Consider the following 23,398-nt stretch of genomic DNA (forward strand, 5'->3'; position numbering starts at 1 on the left):
TAGAACGGCAAGGGTTCAAGAATGATCTTTTGTTCTAAGACAGCCAAAAAAACTATCTAATCGTTCCAGAAATCTTTCAAAGTGATTAAATAAATGATTGGTACTTAAAGGATTAAAAGTAATTTTTTCCTTGAAATTTCAGTCACATAAAGATCTTGTTCCCGTGATGCTTAATAAAAGAAATACTACCATATTATATAACATCAGTAATAATGGCTTCCCTATGGAACCTAATCTTAAACAGCCTTTGGTAGAGATGATAGAATCTCCTCCTCAGGGACACTCAGCCCTGATTGGTGTGCCAAGGTCACACTTATTTGCAAATTCAGTCCCATCTTTTGCCTTTTTAACTTTATCTAGTCGTATCAAGTTCCACTCTAGTGCTTGCTACATGTCATGCTATCATTTAGTGCTTATGATTATGTTGGCAATGTGTACCCTGTATCCTTTAGAAACTGATGAAAACAGTTTTGCAATATCAGTATGCTTGGTTTCAAACTAGTGGTAAATTGGATTAGTTTCTACATCATAATAGGACCATTTCTGTTATCTGTTAAATTGTAAAAGCATTTGGATAGAATTTTCTGCTTTAATGTAAACGAATTAAAAGCGTTGAGACATCTGGTTTTGCAAATATGCAGAATTTAGTTGGAATCTTTAAATCAAAATATCTCACAAGTCCTTCAAAACTGATCATTTTTTAAAAAAGGTAATTCTTTAAATACGGTTATAAGATTATGATTCTTTGGCATATTTCCATCAAATTAAAAATTTCAAGTAGTGCATCTATAGTTGAAAGTTACAATTAGTCTCTCTTTCTTTTTCAAGTTGTGTTTGTAATGTGAACCTAATGTATTTCAGAATGCAATGAGAGCAACCATGGAATACCATGCTGTCAAAGGTGTTTACCCACCTATTCAAGTCCATGTCACACTGGGTAATGAGGATTTGACTTTGAAGGTAAATGCTTTTTCTATTTCTTTTTTAATTGATGTACAGGCATGCACACAATTTCTACAAGATATAATTTTTCTTAGGAGAAAGAGACCCTGTCCCCCTACTAGCTAATAAGGATATTCCTTCACTTCTCTGGCAGATTATGCAATTATCCCTTGAATTTGTTTCTATTCTGGTGCCTAATTCAAATGACTCAAGTTAAAGTAAATCCTGGAGGATTTAGCAGGATTATGAATAGCCACTTTGATACCCACTTTGATGCGTAAAATTTAAAATATTTGGGTATTTACAGTGTTACGTAGATAGTACATAATTTTTCATTTTTAAACAGTGCTTTTCAGTCTACTATTTTTTTCCTTAAAGATTTTATTTACTTTTTAGAGAGAGGTGAAGAGATGGAGAAAGAGAAACATTCAGTCTACTTTTATTTTAATTATTTCATTGGCTTCTCAAAATGACTCTTTAGTTAGGAGCACAGGTAATTTTATTTTAAATTTTGCAGATAACGAACGAAGACAGTGATTAGGTGGTGATTACACAGTGAATAAATGACACAGGATTTAAATTAAGGTCCTCTGACCCCAGTGCGAGGCCTTTTCCACTATGTTGTTCAGGGAGCCCACTTTCTTAGAGGATGATGATATTTCTATTTTTAAAATAATCATTTAAAACTTTGTTTTAAAGTAGTAAATACAGGGGGTATAAAACTTAAATATGTCAGTTCCTGACCATTTGTTAGTCACTACTCAAAGGCAGTCTTTTAGTTATTTCTTCTGGGATGTATCGCTATGTTTTAATGTTGTATTTTGATAGTGCAGTTTCTGAAATTTAAAAAATTTAGACAGCAATATTAGCTTTCTGTCATGGTAGCTGAGGAATTAGCTCTGAGAGTACCTCCCCTCCCTTACCCAGCCATTTTCTCAAGTTAAGTTCATATGTGGAGTTCTAGGTTGAAAATAATAATTTGAAGATTTTGAAGGCATCTATTATTCCTTTTTTCTTTAAGTTCATATAATTCAGTGGTTTTTCGTATATTCACAAGGTTGTGCAATTATATCACTGTCTAAAATCGGAACATTTTCATCACTCCCAGGAAAAACACAATGCCCGTTTAGTGGTTACTCCGCATTTCCACCTCTTCCCAGTCCTTGGCAATCAGTAATCTACTTTCTGTGTACGGATCTCCCTATTCTGCACATTTCATAAAAATGCAGTCACACAGTATGTGGTCCTCTGTGACTGACTGCTTTATTTCTGTTATGGATGAATAATACTCTGTTGTGTAGGTATAACACATTTCGTTTATCCATTGATGAAGTTGACGGACATCTGGGCTGTTTTCCTTTTTTTGGTTATTATGAATTAATGCTGCCACTCATGTAGAAGTCTTTGTGTGAACATGGGTTTTCAATTCTCTTACTTTATACCTGTGACTTGAATTGCTTTTAGGTAACTCTGTGTTTAACTTTTAAGGAACTGCCATATTGTTTCCAAAGTAACTATCATTTTACATTCGCACCAACAATGTATGAAGGTTCCAGTTTTCCCACATGGTTGCCTACACTTGCTATTGTCAGTTTTTTTTATTATAGCCATTTTAATGGGTGTGAGCAGTATCTCATTGTGGTTTTGATTTGCATTTCCCTAATGATTGATGATGTCAAGCATCTTTTCATGCGCTAACTTTTTTGTATAAAGAAATATCAATTAAGATCCTTTGCTCAGTTTTTAAGTGGTTTGTCTTTTTATTGTTGAGTTATGAGAATTCACACTCTTTATTTTCTAATGTAAACACACTAGTCCCTGATGAGCCATATGATTTGCAAATGCTTTCCTGTTCTGTGGCTTTTCACTTCCTTGATAATATCCTTTGAAACACAAAAGTTTTTCACTTTGAGGAATTCCAATTTTTCTAATCTTTCTTTTATTGCTTGTGCTTTCAGTGTCACATCTAAGTAACCATTGCCCAATCCAGTGTCACCAAAATTTACACCTGTCTTTCTTCCTAAGAGTTTTATTGTTTCAGTTCTTACATTTAGGCCTTTGATCCATATTGAGTTAATTTTTATAAGTGGTTTGAGGTAGGAAACTAATTTCTTTCTTTTGCAAATAGATATCCAGTTGTCCCAGTACTATTTGTGAAAATGCCATTCTTTCTTCATTGACTTTTCTTGTCACTTTTGCCAAAAATCAATTGCTCATAAATGTATCGGTTTACTTCTGATTTCTCATTCTATTCCAGTAGTCTATGTTTATGTCTGTCCTTGTACTTGTCTTGATTATTATAGCTCTGTTGTAAATTTTGAAATAGGCAATTGTGTGTTCTCCAACCTTTTTTATTTCTACTTCAAGATTGCTTTAGCTGTTGTGGGTTCCATGTATTTTTATAAGAATTTTAATATTAGCTTCTCAGTTTCTGCAAAAAATACCAGCTTTAGTTTTGACGGGGTTTGTGTTCAATGTATAGGTCAATTAAGTCTTCTAATTCCTGAACACAGGCTCTTCTTACTTATTTAGTCTTTTTTAATTTCTTTTAACATTTTATAATTTTTAGTGTGTAACTCTTGCACTTCTTTCGTTAAATTTTTTCTTAAGTATGTTATCTTTTGGGGGCTATCGTAAATGGAATGTTTATTTTTAAATTTCACTTTGGATTGTTCATTGCCAGTGCATAGACATATAACTGATTTTTGTGTTCTGATCTTGTGTCTTACAACTTTGCTGAACTCCATTATGAGTTCTAATTTTTTTGTGGATTCCTTAGGATTTTCTATATACAAGATCATGTTGTCTACAAATAGAGATAATTTTACTTCCTCCTTTTCTGTGTGGAATTTTTCCCCTTGCTTAATTGGTGTAGCTAAAACCTATAGTACAGTGCTGAATAGAAGTAATGACAGGAGACAGCCTGTCTTTTTCCTGATTTGGGAAAAGCTTTCAGTCTTTCACAGTTAAGTATATTAGCTATGGGTTTTTTGTAAATATCATTTATTAGGTTGATAAATTTCACTTTTATCCCTGGTTGGTTGAGTGTTTTTATCATGAAAGGATTTGGATTATGTCAGATGGCTTTTTCTGTATTAATTGAGATAATCATGAGGTTTTTGTTTTTTATTCTGTCACTTGGTGTATTAAAATTGATTGATTTTTGTATGTTGAACCAACCTTGCATTGTTGGAATGTCTACTTTTTAGGGTCTTTTTTTGTTTGTTTTTTGAGTATTTTGTATTAATATTCTTAAGGGATGTTTATTGGTTTGTAGGTTTCTTGTGATGTCTTTGTCTGATTTTGGTATCAGGGTACTACTAACCTTCTAGAATACACTGGGAAGTGTACCCTCCTTTTCTGTATTTTAGAAGTTGAGAAGGATTGGTTTTGATTCTTTTTAAAAGTATTTGGTGGAATCCACCATTGAAGCCATCTGAGTCTGAGTTGTTGTTGTGAGATTTTTGATTATTCGTTCAGTCTCTTTGTTCGTTGTAAATCTATTCAGGTTTTCTATTTTTCACTGAGATAGTTTCTGTAGTTTGTCTAAGAATTTGTCCATTTCACCTGGGTTATCTAGTTTGTTGGCATATAATTGTTCATAGTATTGCCTTGTAATCTTATTTGTTTTTGTAAGATTGGGAGTAATGTCCCTAGTTTCATTCCTGATTTTATTAATTTGAGTTTCCTACCGTTCTGGGGGGGGTCCAGGGTCAGTCTAGCTAAAAGTTGTCAATTTTGTTCATCTTCTCAAAAAACCAACTCTTTGTTTTGATGATTTTTCTCCATTGTTTTCAATTCTTTATTTCATTAATTTCCACTTTAATCTTTATTTCTCTCCTTTCGCTTACTTTGGAGTTAGTTTGCTCTTTTTTTAGTTTTTTAGGATGGAAGTTTAGGTTATTGATTTGAAACATTTTATAGCTAAAAATTTCCCTCTTGGCTCTGCTTTTTCTGTATCCCATAAGTTTTTACATTGTGTTTTCATTTTTATTCATCTCAAAGTACCTTCTAATTTCCTTTGTGATTCCGTCTTTGACCCTTTGGTTATTTAGGAGTATGTTGTTTAATTTGTATATACTTGTAATTTCCCACATTTTGTCCTGTTATTGATTTCTAATTTCATTCCATTGTAGCGAGAAGTATAGTTTGTATGATTTTAATCCTTTTACATATATTGAGACTCATTTTATGGCCCAGGATTTGGCATATCCTGGAGAATGTTCCCTGTGCACTTGAAAAAAATGTATATTCTTATGTTCTTGCACTGAGTGTTCTATAAATAGTTGTTAGATCTTGGTTTATAGTGTTGTTTAAATATTCTATTTCCCTGTTAAGTCTAGTTGTCATAGGCATTATTGAAAGTAGAGCATTGAAGTTTCCGACTATTATTTTGTGTATTTCTCCCTTCAGTCCTGTCAGTTTTTGCTTTGTATATTTTGGAGCTCTGTTAAATGTATATATCTTTATAATTTTGTGTCTTCTTGATGTATTGACCTTTTGTTATTGTAAATGTCCTTCTTTGTCACTAATAACAATTTTTGTCTTAAAATATGTTTTCTCTGATATTCGTATATCCATCCCAGCTGTCTTTTGGTTTCTGTTTTCATGGTGTATCTTTTTTTTGAGCTTTTATTTTCAACCTGTTTGTGTCTTTGAATCTAAAGTATGTCTTGTGTAGACAGCAAATGGTTAGATGATGTTTTTTTGATCCATCCTGCCAATGTCCACCTTTTAATTGGAGTTATATTTAATGTAATAACTGTTAGTGTGGGATTTGCTTGCCATTTTGTCATATGTAGTCTATGTATCTTATGTCTCTCTTGATTCTTTATTTCTCCATTACTGGTGCCTTTTTTTGTTGAAATAATATTTTCTAATGTACCATTTTAATTTTCTTCTTGTTTCTTTTACTGTATTTATTTGAGTTATTTTCTTAGTTTTTGTCCTGGGATTATAAGTAACATCTTTATTTATACAGATCTAGTTCAGACTAATATGAACTTAATTTCAATAGTATACAGAGTGGGAGAAAATATGTTTACAATTTGTATGGGAAAATAATACAATAATTAATAAATAATAATGCAAGAATAAACTGTTTCACACACCAACAATTGGAAACCTACTTTTGCCCAAACCTGTGTATATACTTTGCTCTTATATAGGTTCTTTCCCTTTCTTGTGCCACCTTTTGTGTTGTTATTATCATAAAACATACATCTTGCCCTGGCTGGTGTGGCTCAGTAGATTGAGCACTGGTTGCAAACCGAAAGGTCACCAGTTTGATTTCTGGTCGGGGCACATGCCTGGGCTGCAGGCGAGGTCCCCAGGTTGGGGTGTGTGAGAATCAACCAACTGATGTATCTACTACACAGTGACGTTTCTCTCTCTCTCTCTTCTTTTTCCCTCTCTTCTCCTCTTTCTAAAAAATAAATAAATAAAATCTTTTAAAAAATATATCTTTATACATTATATATCCACCTATACAGATTTATAATTTTTGCTCTATGCAATTATCTTTTAAATATGATAGGAGAAAAAATTTATAAACAAAAAATAGTTATACAATCCTTTGTATTTAACTATATAGTTACTTTTCCTAGCAGTCTTTATTTCTTCATGTGGATTCAAAATACTGTTTAGTGTTCTTTCATTTCAAGCTGAAGGATCCCTTTAAGATTTCTTGATAGGGCAGGTCTACCAATGATGAACTCTCTCAGTTTTTGTTTATGCGAGAATGTCTTAATTTTTCCCTCATTTTTGAAGGATAATTTTGCTGGGTATAGACTTCTTGGATGTTAGTCGTTTTCTTTTAGTACTTTGAATATGTTAACCCTACTTAACCTTTAGGACCTACTTGTACAGAACCTCAAGGTCAGTTAGAAGTGAAAGCTTAGGACCCCTTCAGTTTTTCCTGAACATGAGCATAGCCCTAGGCATGATCATGACCTTCTGGATTCTTACTTGAGCTTTTCTAAGCCCCTATAGACATCTCATTCCGTAACTTAATAAGCTTTTTGTTTAGCTTATTTCCCTTCACTGCTGTATACTGTCTCAGGTGGCTCTCAAATTAATCAATTACCTCTAATTGTTTTTGGCAAATGTTTCTGGTGATAGGGAAGGGATGCATGCAACACTTTTTGCATTGGGAGATCAGAATTGGGTCAGAAAAATGCAGTGGCTGCCAGGCTACTGCTTTCATTCTGATTGCATATTATTGATAGGGGGTGGGAATAAGGCAAATGGACAACAGGGTGGGGATTGACTGTGGGAGCTGGGGGTGGGCAGGGTTGGTGGGCGGGGCAGGGGAGAACTGTGGGGGAGGGGGACAATTGGGACAACTGTAATAGAACAACAATAAAAAAAGAAAGAAAAAGAAAACATTAAAAAAAAAAACAACCCACAAATCTCACTGTCATTTTTCTTGACTTCTTGCTCTCAAGATTGCTGTAAGACTTTGGTTAATTTCTAGAGCTGAACACAGTTGATTCTGACAGTTTTTACCTTTTTCCTGGTGCTTTGATGGAGGAGAGACTTTTTGGAACTCTTTTCTCCACTATTTTTGCTGACATCATTCCTGCTATCCCTTCTGAAAAGACTTACGCTTATTTCAGTTCCCATTCCTTTGTATGTGACTAGTTTTAGTTGACAGGTTTTGTTTAGCTGGAGCTTCTAAGATTTTTTTTTTAGCTGTGTTTTGAAATTTCATGATGATGTGATGTGCTGTGGGCCTTTCCTTACTCATTGAGCTGGACCCTTTAGAATTTAGAATTTTTACTGTTTCCTTGATACTTTCTACCCTACTGTTTCGCTTTCTGAGTGTCATATTTGGAGGTGTTGGGATCATGAAGTGATCCTCCCTTTTTTCTCCTGTTTAACTTTTTACTCTACTTTGTCAGATTTTCTTGACTTTAAACTCCCAGCCATTCTATTGACTTTATAGTTTCATTATCTTATAAACTTCCTTTTTACTATTCTTTTTTATAGTATTCCACTTCAGTTTTATCTTGTATTGATAGCTTTTTCTTTTTTGTCCAAAAATTATCTCTGCTGCCTGCACTGTTATCTCTGAGTTTCTTTTTTTCTGTTTCTTGGCTGTTCATTTAAAAGAGGCACAAATAAATATATGGCTGTACCATCTGTTTGCTGAAAAAGTAATGTGACTGCATCACTTTTTTCCCCAGCCCAGATGCTAATGTGTGTCTATTTTTTGGTTAGTTATGTGTCAGCTACTTGCTCACTAAGGTTTACTTGATTCAAAATAAGTCCCATATGTCTTCTGTTTTGGAGTTTCACTTATGATACAGCATGATCTTTCTTATAGCTTTTCCTGCTTCAGTTTCTTGTGCTTTGGCGTAGTGATCTGCAGGTGCTTTCCATTGCCACTTGTCGTCATCCATCACCACATGGATCACCTAGGCACTCAGCGGACTCATTCTGTGCTGGTGGACAGACAGGCTTTGCTTAGGGAATCTGTCTGTTTGTTATAAAGAAAGGTTCATAAAAACCCAGCATTCCCACTTCTAGGTATGTGTATACTCTGAAGGTTTAAAAACAGATATTCAAGCAAAAACTTATACATGGATATTCATAGCAGCATTGTTCACAATAGTCAAAAAATGGAAACAGCACAAATGTGTATCAACTGATGAATGGATCAGTTAAATTAATATATATTCATCTGATAGAATATTATTTGGCCATAAAAAGTATGAAGTATTGGTACATGCTACAACATGGTTGCTGCAACATTGGAAACATTATGCTAAGTGAAAGAAACGAATCACAAAAGGTCATATATCATAGGATTCTATTCATATGAAATATCCAGAATAAGCAAATATAAAGGGACAAGAAGTAGACTAGTGGTTGCTTAAGAGTGTTGTCAGTAAAGTGTCCAGGGTTTCTTTTTGAGGTGATAAAAATATTCTAAAAATGCCTGTGCTGATGGTTGCACATATCTATGACTATATTAAAAACCATTGAATTTAAAGGGGTGAATTTATGGTATGTGAATTATATTTCAGTAAAGCTGTTAAAAATGTTTGTAAGGGTCTTGAATAGACTGTTCTAGACCCTTTATAAAAGCCCTCCCTGTATATTGGGCTCTCCCTCCACTCTCCTCACATCCAAGGTCACATGACTGCATCTACTCTTGTTATCTCTATGTGTGTTAAGTGCTTGCTTTAATTTTCTTCAGTAGAGATTTCATCCTCATCACTTACTGTAGACTTTATGGATCAAGGTATGGGTTTTTTTCCTCCATTCTTATAGTTTATTCAAATTATGGACATTTTTCACCCTCTGCTGAAAAATCCTATGAAAGAATTGTTTTTTTTTTGGTCTTAGAACTCTTGCTGCCCTTTCAGGTTTTGTGTTTGGTCTATATTCAATAAATAATGTAGGGGTATAGCCACATGTCTTTTAAATTAAAATGTAAATGTCTTGGTTCATTCACTGTTGATTTTATAAACCTGATATGGAAAAAGATGTTGAGTAAGAGACTTCAGGAGCCTCTGGTGAGGGCCAGGGTTAGTAAATTTCCTGCCTTCAAAGCTGTCATCACGTTAGCCGAGCTTCCTTTCCTTTGGACCTGAAATTCACATGAACTGGCCCAGAGAGACCAGTGTAACGGGAACAGGAAGTTAGGGGTGGCAGCTCTTTGTTGGATGACATTGAGAAGTGGTGATTTCATGCACTAAATAGAAAACTTTAAAAATAATTGGCCAGCTTTTCTTCCTCAGCCCTACTGTGGACATTACTTCCCACTGTGTATGCCTTTCCTTTTCCTTGGCATCATCTTATGTTCCCATGAGTCTAGATTTTTTTCCTTCAAATTACCTCAATCAGAGGTTTTTCTGTTCAATTTCCCACATCTCTTTCTCAGTATATTTGTCATCAGAATGCCATTCTTCTTGTCTTAAAAATGCACTGACCAAATCTCTGACTCCCTCTTCCCCCATTATTTCCTCCTTTCTCTTCCCAAACAACTAAGATCCTCTGGTATACTATCATCTCTTCCAACTCTCTTGGGAACTCTTTTGACCACTTCAAAAAATCTACTGGTTCCAGTTTATGGTGTTTTTGGCTGCAAAGCAAAGGAGGTTACCTTTATTTACCCCATATCAGTTTTTAACTATATTCCTATGGCTTAGTTTACAACCCTTTAAGAAGAAACCTTTCAAAGTCACCTCTGTCCTTTCTGCTCCACTTCCTGCTTTTCTCATACTTCCCTATGGCTAGAAGCCACCTCTTGTTTTATAACTGCTGGGTGCCAGAAGATTAAGGAAAATCAGGAAATTTATTGAATTCTACCTTTTTATCTTTGTATCTATTTTATTATGTTGTTTACTTAGTTAATATTTATGGAACCCTCATATTTACCATGCAACCAGCAAATGTGCAGCAGAGCATTAAAGGATGAGTAATTAACAAATTGATGGATCTCAGAAAATACACAGACCATTTTATTCATCTTACTAAAATAATCCTCTTTACAGGGCTTTGAATTTATAGCCAAGAACAATTTCTGGCATGATGCAACTGACAAGTTCTTAATAAAGCCCTTGTATATTTTTATACTGCAATTATCAAATTATAGATATATCAGAGGCAAGTGTTCAAATGGTATTTCAAAGCAGATTTTTATTTTATAAGTTAAAATAGTTGTGTGATTTTAATTATGTCAGAAATATACAATGGGCCCTCGGGTAACATCACTTATCTAACATGGTTTAGTTATAACCTTGATGGATGCCATAGGAACTTACCTCTTGTTTATATCAATTAGCCTACCATAAGATTAGCCTCCTTGTACCACAGTTTCAAGAACCTATCAATAATATTAAGTGAGGACTTTCTGTATAAACATACTGTAAAGATTTTTAAAGAATATGTAAAAACTAGAAGCCATCTAGCCTATTGACATTTTAATACATAGCATTCAGAACTATTTTTTTATCTATGCATATCTATATACCCATGTTAAAAGCAAGTTTGTATATGACAGCTGTGATAATATTATGGATAGTAGAATCAATTTAGATTTTGTAACAAAGGAAAATGGCTGTGGTAGATTAGATGAGAAGGTATACAATAGCTGGGAAAATAAGTCCTTGTTAACTGTGAAGGAAAACAAAATGAAGACAGTGTGAAAAGAAATTGTTAAATCCAGTCTACCATATGATTTGAGTTGGAAAAATGACATCAGCACAATATAAAAACCTGTGTACTTTATAGACTCACCAGAAGGTTGTCTAGGAGTCTGTGCTGTGAAATGGCTGGTAGATGAGGTTGTGCAACACAATAAGATGGTTACGCTTTTTCCTCCCTGAAAATGTAAATTATACTGTTTTTTCCCCTATAATAGAAGTAACTGTGAAAAAAAATTCAGAAGCTAAAAACCCCAAAGAAGAAAATCACTCATAATTCCATAGACCAAACTATTATATGTCATTACAGACTTTCTACAATTTAACTTTTACAAAATTAGAATATAATACATTCTTCATAACTCTTTTCTATTTAACAAGATTTTGTGAACATCTTTCATGCCAATACATACAGGTCTAGATAATACTTAATGGCTAAAGAGTATTCTATATTACAATGTTCACTAGTTTTCTCAAATAGTCCTCTATTTAGGTTGTAATCCAGTTTTAGCTTTTCTCCATACTACTGTGATGGACATTCTTACACATTCTTTGCATACTCTTCTGATTTCTTTTTTAAGTTAAACATTGTTGGGTCAGCAGGTTTATGCACTTTTCATCTGGTTGTAAAACTGCCCAACTTAAAGGAATAATAAATTTATTTTTACATCCAAGATGGGCTTAGTTTATGCCGCATTCTGTGTAATACTGCCATGTTAGTGTGACTTCAGTCAATACACTAAGTCGCCACACGGAATTTGTATCATGATGGAGTTTATTATGTATTATGTGTTAGATGAGTTAAGTCCAGCAGTGAGGGGAATGTTTACATTGGCAACTCGATTGCATGATATTCGTTTTGAAAAGCCTTACTCTCCGGCCAGCAGTTAAACTGTGACACTGAGTATATGTCGGTATTTTGCTGTTTATGGGACTTGGTCATAGTGCACGATCCTTTCTCATCTTAGATGAGTGACCGAGGAGGTGGTGTCCCTTTGAGGAAAATTGACAGACTCTTCAACTACATGTACTCAACGGCACCCCGGCCTCGTGTCGAGACATCGCGCGCAGTGCCCCTGGTATGTGACGAAGAAGTAATGCAGTGTGTTTTTATGAATTACCAACACCCCCCCCAACAAACTGGCTACCAAATAAATCAGTTAAGCCATTATGTAGGGTACACCACAAGGAAGAAGAAGCTATTAGGAAAAAACAATTTCCTCTAAATTTAAACAGCATTTGGTTATTTTTTTCTTTTGACTGAAGAGCGCAAGACAGAGAGTATTGTTTTAGAGGTCTTGTTGCCAAGATGATAGTCATATGTCAGTAGTTTTCATATGGTAAACTGCATTTTGATATACTATTTCTAATGTAAAGACTAAATTAGCAATTTTATTGGTAGCTGATTACCATTGATTTAATCTTCAGTGTTGATTTTTTTTTCCCTCAAGAACTTATAACAGAAAGCTTTCATAGTTGAGACTCAGGAATAAGACTAGAGGTCTGACCAGTTTAACCACCAACCTGGAAATGGCTCTAATTATAATTGTTTTGCTGATATTTTTTATTCATCCTAATAGTCACCTATTTTCAGGTTTAATAAGATTAACTTTTGAATTGACTCCATCCCTGTTCCCTACCCCCCAGAAAAGCGCTTTGCCAAATCTCTGACCGGTAATTCTGGAAGAACTGCTTTTCTAGGTTTGGAATCTTCTGTGGCACATACACTGGAGCTATGCTGTAACATGATGAAACACAGTATGAGATGGATCTATTTTAAACTCTAGGAAGTTATGAAAGACTTCATTATAATAGTTTTACTTGTTATATAGCACAAATGCTGTAGCTACAACTGTAATATGGTTCATGTCTTATAAAGCTTTTAAAATGATTAATGTAGTAATGAGTTTCTCCAATATAGATATGTGGTGCCTGGGATAGGCATCCATGCCCTAAGGGGCAGACAAGGTCAAATAATAAACATGAGCATCTTCTTAGACTCTAATTTTGCTCTAGAAGTAAGGGGAGGGAAGGGATATACTGCTTTTGTTGTAAACAAATATTGTAGAATTTTTGTGGAGAGGGTGTAGCATACTAGTCCAGACTCGATCCAGATTGTCTGGTTCCATTCCTGACTTCACCACATTTTAGCTGTGCAGCTTTGGGAAAATTATGGACCTTTTAATACCCCAGTTTCTCCAACTTTAAAAACTGAGTTACTGTAAGGGCTGACTTTGATTCTATGTAAAAATACCTCTTATAGTGCCTGGCACAAAGTCATGTTAAATGTTTGTTGTTTAGGAGGCAGAACTTATGTGAATTTTTAAAAAAGATTTTATTTATTTACTTTTAGAGAGAGGGAAAGGAAGGGAGAAAGAGAAGGGGAGAAATAGCAAAGTGCAGGAGACACATCAGTTGGTTGCCTCTTGGAGGCCCTCAGCTGGGGACCTGGCCCACCACCCAGGCATGTGCCTGACTGGGAATCGAACCAGTGACCTTTTGGTTCGCAGACTGGTGCTCAATCCACTGAACCACACCAGCCAGGGCTAGAATTTGTGTGAATTTTTAAGAAAACAGGAGGCTTGACATGGCACAGTCTTCCCTGTGTGTCTACACAGCCTCACCGAGGGGAAGACTTGTGAAGCTCTTTCAGAGCCTCCGTGCTGACGTCATGATCACTGTGTAAGTGGACCCAGGAGGCAAACACTGGGGCAGCTGGAGAAAGACTGCCTGATATCCACAGGTGTGCTCATCTTGTCTGCCTGACTGCTGAGAGCTTCCTCCATGTGCTGCCTTCTGGTGGGCGTCTGCATGCGTGGAACATCTTTATACTGTGAGCCCACTCAGAGGGGACCGTCCCCGTTTCTGTCTTGCAGACCCTCCTTCTCATCAGCTGTCCAATTTCATTTTCTCCAAGTCCCTGACCAGCCAGCCAGTGGTTTGCCCCCTGTGAGGCCATGTGGGTGCTGCACCTCAGGGTCTGCCCATGGGTAGGATTTATTCCAGCCCTGAGAGAGGCTGTAGTGAAAGGGCCGTCCAGTGCTGGCTGGCGCTGGCGTCCCGTGTAGATCCATCAGGGACTAGGCCGTTTTTCTTCTCTGAACTACCTGTAGGGGAAGATCCATGAGTCCGCCTGTGTGATCGAGGGAGAGGCCGTTATGAAGCAGATCAGGCCACGGCATCCTGAACCATCTGCTTGTGCCGCTTCCTTGGGCCCGTTTTTGGAACTAATTGATGTATCAGGGTCCCAACAGAAAAGAGATAAAGCATTCAAATTATGATAATTAAGGAAGGCTCATTTACAAAGAGACAAATTACAGAGCTACGAGTAGGGATAGCACAGGGATCCAGGTCTCCAGCAGTGGAGGTGCCTCTGGGTGGAGACCCAGAATCAAAGGGAGAAGTTAGTAGAACCCGCAGAAGGGGAAGGTTGTAGAGCAGCTACTTAGTAGAACAAGGGGCCCAACCTGCCCAAGGGAAGCAGCCTCAGCCTGAAGGGGAGTGGATACCCTGACGTGACTCCCCCTGAACTCCTACGAGTGCCCCACTGGCCGGACCCACTGGAAGCAGAGGGCATGGGAATCCATCGTCACCCATTCAGCTCAGCCTCCCAGGGCAAGGAGGAATGTGGAAAATGGATAGTCGATTTGGAGGGATGAAGAGAAACTGGTTAGAAAAGTCAGATAAGTGGTGGAGACAGGTAAAGTCAGAGCCTGGATTTGTTAATAGCACTTTCATTCCCAAATCCATATTAGCTCTTAACTAAAGTGTTAAATAGAATGTCACTGAACACTCATTTGGTGATAAAAAGCTGTTTTTATATTATCTAAGGTTTGCTTTGTATTAAAGGATGGTAGGATTTATTCAAGTAAAGGTCATTCCAGATACTGGGAACAGGATGAACAAAGACACAGAAGTAAAAAATAGCATATATTTGAAGAACTTAAGAGCAGGAGCTTTAGTTCAGTTGGACTGGAAAGTAGGAGGCAGAGACCTGATCTTATCGGGTCTTGAAAGCTCTTTTTATGAGCTTGGGTTTTTATTTCAAGCTAGTGGTGGGGGATGGGGCTGAGGTTTGAAAATTTTTAAGCAGGGGAGTGACCTGCTATAAGTGAGAATTAAGAAAGTAGAGCTGTTATGGATGTCTCCAGGTTCAGAACACAGGCTGGAAATTCAGGGTATGAAGTCACAAGATGTATCTGTTAGGTTGTGACAGGGCTTTTTCTACTCTTGCTCCTCCTAAAAGAGAGAACATGTTTTGTGTGATATTGCCCAAAGCAGTATTGGGATACTCTAGAGCAGGCCAATGAAGCAAAGCAGTGTGCTTCCAGACCCCTCAAGTCATTTTATAGTAGAAAGAAAAATGAAGACTTCTAAGTGACACAAGGGGAGTCATCTAACGTAGAACTTGGCTAGGGTCCAGCTTGATGTTAGAAATACTTAGGTACTAGGAAGTCTCTTAGATACAGGCTCTGATAGTCCTGGGGTATTCAGTAGCATTTATTTTCATTAGATAAGTATTTCAGTTTGTGGCTTTCTGAATAGAATTTCATTTTTCTAACACAACAGGCTGGTTTTGGCTACGGATTGCCCATCTCCCGTCTGTATGCACAGTACTTCCAAGGAGACCTGAAGCTGTATTCACTGGAGGGCTATGGAACAGACGCAGTGATCTATATTAAGGTAGTAACTATAGTTTTGTTGAGTGACCTAGACTTCTTTTGGTAAGAAGAAAAGATGCCAATATTTAACTGTAATGAAAACTCCCTCTATCTCACACTATTAAAATAGAGGTGTATGGTTTTTTACATAAGACCTCATTTTTTTTTTTTTGACAAATTATCTCCTTGACTCTGGGAAAAGAAATGCTTTTATGTGTAATGACGAGGATTATGGTTATTAATAGAAAAAAAGGAGGGTTAAAGTGGGGACTCATAAAAAGTTTTATGTTTCACAGATTTAATTTTAACATAAAGCACATGAATGGACATTGATCTACTAGTTTTTTGGTGTATTGCCCAGGACTTTTCTTTGGTTCTACAGATTGAAGTTTCAGTTATCTTCCTTGCAGAAGCTGTACTTACAATTTTTTTTTTTTGGTTTCTTTAAACAAAGAAACAACCAAGTGCATAATCCTTTAATTTTTATGCAATCCTTTACAAATGTATTCTGCTCTGATTTGACATCAATTTTTATGTGACTTTACTTCATGAGTTTTTTTCAAAACATTCATCTTAGTTTTCAAAGAATCCTCCCCCTTTTATTTTCCAGCACTTTAAGTTATACACTATCAAATTATGTATTTACAATAACAGGTGTAATTGCATAAACAGATTTGGGAACAAGCACAGGTGATTCTTGGTAAGGCTATTGCTCACCAGATGGGAGCAGAAGCACTGAGCCTACTGGCTTTGGATGTTCCATGTGTTAATGCAGGAATTAGTATATTTTATAGGGGTAGAGAGCACTGAGTTCTATCAATCCACTGGACTGGTTAATGTGTTCAATGCCTAATTATTCAGTGATGCTAGTTTCTTGTTCTGGCCACTAGATGGCACCCATTTTACAGGAAATGGTGAAGACTTTCTACTGGAAAAAAATAATCTGAAAAGGTTAAATTCTTTCAAGATCATAGTTCTTTTTCTTTCTTCTTTTCAACCATCTCAATCTTAAGGAACTTAAAAAGGGCAACATGAAGGCAATATTTTTTATCACTAAATGTAGCATCTTTGATCCAGTCTATAAATCAAGCGGTGCTGGCAGTTCTGGCATATTTAAAGGGAATATATCAGTGAAAGGTTTTTAGTTCCATTTTGGAAAAAATAGATGACAGGAAGTCTTACAGAATCATTAAAATTGTCAACATCAAATACCTTCCTACGGATTATCAGAATGAAATTTATAGTTCAATATTTTCTATATCTTGGGGAATGCCTATGACTTAAGGTTGAAATTCTACTTAAATATCCCCACTTGAAGGAGATAATGAGTTTATTTCAAGTTCCAGTGATTTACAGGAAGGTGAAATAGAAGAGTGAATTAATAGTAACATGTTGGAAATATGCAATTATGCATGCTGCAGAAACACATGTTTTAATTGAAATTGGTGGCTTTGATGGCAGGAGGAAAAGACGGGATCAAACCCAGGGCCAGAAATGGTTCATGCAAAAGCCTGAACCATTAGACCTTAGACATAGAACCAAAATGCCTTAGACATAGTTTTATATATATTGACAATAATATTACATTGAATTTTTAAAAGTACAGTGCCTGAAAAAAGTGCTTATTCTAATAAATAATTAAAAGTTTATTAAATGATTATACTTACAAGACTTTTTAAATTAATCAACTTCTGTTCTTGGTCATGCTTTATAAGAGGCAAGTATTACACTGTATAAAACTTCAATCCAGTTGCTTCCAGGCAACACGTTCAGTCAACATGCAAACCAGGCAGTGCCATAGACTAGGTCAATAATCTGTTTCAAGTATGTACCCTATTTAAAAATTCATGGAGATGGTTTTATGATTAATAAAATACAAAACAAGTAAAGCGTTGTTTAATTTTTAGTGACCTTTTGCCACTGTATATTTTCTTAAATAATGGATTCTAAAAACATGCCAGACTTAGGTCCTGCTTTTCTTACAGGCTCTGTCAACAGAATCCATAGAAAGACTCCCAGTGTATAACAAAGCTGCCTGGAAGCATTACAACACCAACCATGAGGCTGATGACTGGTGTGTCCCCAGCAGAGAACCAAAAGACATGACAACGTTCCGCAGTGCCTAGATACACTTGGGACCCCTAGGAAATCCATATGTGGCTTTTGTATTAAATTTGGAAGGGATGGTGTTGAGAACTACATTTTACCAAATACTTCATGGGTCTTTTTGACAACTATTAGGGTAAAATAAATGGAAAGTGAATTCCATTTTATGCCAGTTAAACCTCCGAAAGAATGAAATTGTACCTATTTGACACTTATATTTTCACAGTTAATTGAACATATTTTTAACATCTGTAGTTTTGGTCAACTTTCCCCTTTATGGTAAACTTTGAAAGAGTGTAAGTCTTTGGCTTTCTACAGGAAGCTGTGTGGTTTTGTAAAATACCTTTCACTTATGCCTGCTGGAAACATTTTCTTACTAATACTGACTAGCAAGTTAACCATTTTTCTCTTATTTGGTGGAGTTCTGCCATCCTTTACTTAGTAGTGTCAACTGTAGTAAGACAGTCTTCAATTTTACGAGTGACTAACTACAAGTAAAACAGAAACAGTTGTCCTGTGAGTATGGAACCATCCACTTTAAAACATCTTCATACACATGCATCATCTTAGCTCTGAAGTTAACTTGCCATTTTAAAATTTTATTGCAAAGGATTAAAATGACTAGTTCCCTATGGATCTAAGCCTAGATCATGGGCAGTCTACTTTGTGCTTGTAATTAATGTAAGGAGAAATTTTTATACTAAAACAAACTAGCAGCTGCCAACATTCTAAAGGAGAAATTGTGGGCAAACCAGTGAGTCCCAGAAACTGAACTATCGATTGTTGAGATTAAATGGGAGAGCTTTTGAGAAACAGAGCTTTTCTGGGTCCTACTCCAGACATGCTGACTTAAACTCTCTTAAAACACTCCCTAGGTGAGTCTGATGCATTACCTACTTCAGGAACCTTTTTTTTTTTTTTTAAGTCCTCACTCAAGGATATGTTTATTGATTTTTAGAGATAGAGGTAGAAGGAAAGAAAAAAAAACAACCCAAAAATATTGATGTGAGAGAGCAACATCTATCAGTTGCCTCCTGCACACACCCTGACTAGGGAATCTAATCTGCAACCTAGGTATGTGCCCTGATAGGGAATCGAACTCGCAACCTTTTGGTGAATGGGCAAGCTCCCGTCAACTGAACCACCCGCTCAGGGCAGGAACCATTTTTTTAAAGTCAGTAATGATGATACCACATTTACTCAAGTAACAGAGCTCTTTAGGTTTTGGTTTTCACCTATCCAAAGGTCACGAGAGATGCCCTGAATCTCAAGTCTGGTCCAATTAGAAACATAATTTGAAGCAGGAGACAAAAGAACTGCTGGAGAAGAGTATGCAACAGAAGGATCAAAACCACGAATGCACGTCTTGACAAAGAACAAAAGTTTGTAAGAGAGATCTAGACTTTGTTATCAGGAAAAAAGTCACTTTGAGCTTGTCACAACACTTTCGCATTTGCGTGGTAATTTGTAGTCTGCAGATATTTTGGTATGATATACTATGGTAAGTGTGTGGGGCTTTGAAACAGAGAGGCAGAGCAGGTGGTGCCCCTCTATTGTGGAGACTCCGAGTGTGGCCCAGAATTGGGCAGATTGGAGCCAGGGCCCACGCTGGTCGCTCGGCCGGCGCCAGCTCTGGGACACCATGAAGTTAGACTATTACCTAGGCATACCTCATCTTCTTTTAAGGTAACAGGGAAATATATTGAAAATAAATTTTAGCGGTAAGACTTTAAATGTTTAAAGAACAGCTTTTCTACTTAAACGGGGGAAACTTTATCTGGAAAATACATTGAGTTGAAACACTTCACTCTCAAAAGGATTCCTTAAGATTAACAATTATATATAAATTTGTAAGTTAGGAGGGATGTTGGAGGGCAATTAATCTGGAACCCGGGTCTGAGCGAAGATGATCCTAAGACTCGGGGCGTGTGACGTGCCCGGGGCTTCTGAGCTAAACTAACCAAATGTTGGAATCAAGGATTTTTTACCTATCCTCTTGTTCCTTTACTATGGATTTTGTGGAAAACAACAGGATATGCCACCGGATGGCTTTATTCAGTGTGTTACAGTTTTTTTTCACGCTTTTCTGTCCCGGAGGTCCGCGGTGGCTGTGACCAGACCGGCTCACCAGGTCCGGGAGCTTGTGGGGCCCGCGGCAGAGGGGGTTGGGGGAGGAGGCTACAACTGCCGGCGCGAACGGTTCCCGTTCGGATTCTAACAGCGTCCGGGGCGAGCGAGGGCGCGAGTTCCTTCCTCTCCCCCGCCGACATTTTTGGCCGCCTTCCCTCAGCCTTCGCAGAGGCGCCTCACCTGGGATCACTCCGCAGTTCTGGGTCGCTTCTTACTGCGGCTGCTCGGACGCCTCCGCTGGAGTCTTAGGGGCAGCGAAAAAGTAGTTCAAAGGGGCGGAGGCAGGTGGTAGGTGTTCAGCTTGAGAGCCTCGCCCACGGACACACTGTTGCTCCCGGGACCTGAAGAAAAAAAAATGACAATTGTCTTGTAATGACAAAATATTTTAGAATCATTTGAAATCAAAAGTATCCACTTTCCTAAATGAAACAGTTGTACAACTGACATAATTGGATGTTTTTACTTATGAAATGCTACTCGCACCCCAAACTTTAAAGTCGTCCTTCTTTAAGGGCTAAGAAATTGTCTTTTAAAGGAAAAGTGAAATATTTTCCTTTAGCTTCGTTTTAAGGTATCATGGCTCTTTACCTTGTTATTGTGGTAATGGACAGAAAATTACGTACAAAAATATTTGGGGGGAAGATTTTTGCTAGTTGGTATTAAATCATTAAAACCTGAAATGTTTTTAGATTTCTACATTCTTTTGCCCACCAACATTTAATGCGATGCTATGTAGATATAAAAATATACTGAAGGATAAGAATTGATACTACATGATTTTTATAACCTGGGCATTTAATGAACGTGCCAACATTTTTTAGGAAGAATCGCAAAATATTCTCCGCCGTACTTAAAATACTGGTTGACTTTAGAGATCTTCCTACTCAATAGCAATCACTTTCTTGCACTGTGAAGTTTTTTATGTTATGGTGTTGAAGTGGAAGTCTACCATACTATTTTATAAAATGTTTTGTGAATGGCAATAAACTGAAAACATGAATCAACTCTTATTTTGAAGATTAAATTGGGACAATTTAGGTTTTGGAACTATAATTTTATCTTTTAAGTGAAAGTCTTGCATCATCAAGGGTCCACATTCTGTAAACATTCAAAAAGTTGTAGGTAAGTAGCTTGCACTAAATCTCACAATCTTCAGTAGAGGAAGTGTTTGGAATTTAGATTTCCAATGTGTATTATTCTGATGGAGAAAGCCAGAGGAAGAGTTTGTATGGCTAGAGTTATCCTAGATTTTCATTATCCAAATACAGATGACTTGACTGATTGCATGAATGAAGATCTGTTGTATGATTTTGAAAGGTTATATTTAAGTGTTCTTTGAGTAACTTCTTACAATATAAGTAATTATAGGAAAAGTCCTAATTTAATGAGCATTACCCCTCTGCTTGTTCCAGCTGAAAGTCATTTAAATTCCTCTAGTCAAAGAAAGACTCCTATATTATTTCTGATTGATGGGATAGGACCACAGCATCCCTTCATTGTTAAAGCCAACAAGTTCCAGAACAGAACATCACAGATAAGAACTGGGGATACAAATACTTAGTGTTATGGTCCCTCCATGGCCTGGTGAATAGCTAATCAAAAGAGGAAGCTAGAAATTAGACACCTAATTTCAGTTTACATCTTCAATGCTGTGACATGAATGTGACATTTGAACAGATGAGTAATTGGGATGAGGTAGCTCATTTGCAAACATGGGTTTTGCTGGAGGAACTTTTTTTTATCATATATTATTAACTTCCAGCCCCAATGATTAACTTTCTTTCAATGTAGCCCAATGCACTTGAAAAAAAAATACTATAATTTGATGCAAAGGATTTATGTGTATCAACAAAGAACACATCATTGGTTTGCTTATTTCTGGCATTTTTACACTACTGCACCCTTTGTTCCATTTACATGTGTGGAAAGAATTATACATAATACTTCCCACTATTTTCTAGTCTTCACATTTCTTTAGCCATCACTAACCATAGGCTTTTTAACAGCAAAAGACAAGATTGCCAGTTTTTGCCACAAAACTTTAGTCTTTTTCTCTTGCCTTGGAAAAGCTGTTCTATGTTGAGGAATAGAACAGCTATTTTTTACTTGGTTAAATTAGAGATTTTTGAGCAAAAATATACAATTTTTACTCCAGTCAGATAAACCAGGGAAACTTACATTTGAGTGTTGTCTTCATTCAGGAGTTACTTTCTGAAAGTTTAGAAGCATACTTCCTATAGTCGTCATATAGCTATTCTCAGACATTTTGTAATTTTGAGTTGAAATGTTGACATCTGTTTATAATAAATTAAACACGGTGAAAAATTCCTTTAGAAAACAGTGTAGGAGGCCAGGGCATTTTAAAGTTCGACTCAAACATAAAAGGCCATAGTAGTTTTGCCATGGTTTTATACTTACATGTCTTTCATTATGGTGTTCAAACATTGGGACATTTAGTGTTGGACTTTTAGACAAAAAAAATAAGCTGCATACTCAGATGGCTTTTCTAGGTCATAGAATTGAATTTCTCTTTCCCTGTATCATTTAAGACTCACTCAGTTGATTGGATGCTATTTTTTATTAGAAAATTTAGAGGCTCATAGATAATTGACATTTTCATAAACCTCATTAAATGGTATCATTTTGAATTTCTGTAACAAAAAAAATGTCAGTACCAAATCATGAAAGGTTATTGTGACATAATTATAATAGGCAAAACTAAAACTTTTCTTGCTCCAGGTTGATGTTTTCTAAAGGGATAAAGTTAATGATAGGTGTTAATGATAGGAGATAGCACACTAAGTGCATTTTTAATTTCCAATCAGCAAACAACAGCACTTGATTTCAACTCAAAGAGAAAGTTACAGAGGTATTCTGTATAATGCCATGAAAAATACACTCTGAGCTTTCAGAAAATGGTTCCTAAGTGAAAAATGAACACAGTCAAATGGAAGATTCTGTTTTTTTCTCAGAAGGGAGAACATTGTGGTACTATGGACAAAAAACCTTTAACAAGGTAAAAGACAGCTTTTACTAGTCTTCAGTGTATACATCCGGCCTTCTTCCTGTTAAGCATCATATTAAACACAATCTGAAATTTTATTTACTATAAAGGGAATAATATTTTATGTTTTCTCTAATTTTTCTCAGAAATATTCTAAGTGAAATGAATTTGATTTAGTGCAATTTGCAGTGTTACTACTGCAGGCTCTAAGCTACCGACTGCTCTCTATAAAGTAAAGACCACTCGAAAGAAATTCTAAACAACCCAAAGAAATAAAAGGAAACGTTTCTAGATACTAGGTTTATAAAATGGGTATATGTGTTTTCTCAAATATTCATCAATGGAAGACGTGATTGATCCTGCTGTTTCTACTTGCGATATTGTTCGAAAATTCCACAAGC

The 23,398-nt window shown here is 36.3% G+C and overlaps 1 protein-coding gene across 2 annotated transcripts in view; it reads left to right on the plus strand.

Moving 5' to 3' along the window:
- PDK1 (pyruvate dehydrogenase kinase 1) overlaps positions 1 to 21,044 on the plus strand; it is a 32,535-nt gene extending 11,491 nt beyond the window's left edge. For both annotated transcript variants that reach the window (XM_054562673.1, XM_054562674.1), the window contains exons 8-11: positions 862 to 960; positions 12,065 to 12,175; positions 15,666 to 15,779; positions 17,743 to 21,044. In XM_054562673.1, the coding sequence (XP_054418648.1) occupies positions 862 to 960; positions 12,065 to 12,175; positions 15,666 to 15,779; positions 17,743 to 17,883 (465 nt within the window). In that variant the 3' untranslated portion in view covers positions 17,884 to 21,044. The remainder of the gene's footprint in view (positions 1 to 861; positions 961 to 12,064; positions 12,176 to 15,665; positions 15,780 to 17,742) is intronic.
- Positions 21,045 to 23,398: the final 2,354 nt, after the last annotated feature.

Source organism: Pteronotus mesoamericanus, unplaced genomic scaffold, assembly GCF_021234165.1.
Source record: "Pteronotus mesoamericanus isolate MK-2021 breed Mesoamerican mustached bat unplaced genomic scaffold, CSHL_Meso_final scaffold_651, whole genome shotgun sequence".
In the NCBI taxonomy this organism is placed as follows: Eukaryota; Metazoa; Chordata; class Mammalia; order Chiroptera; family Mormoopidae; genus Pteronotus; species Pteronotus mesoamericanus.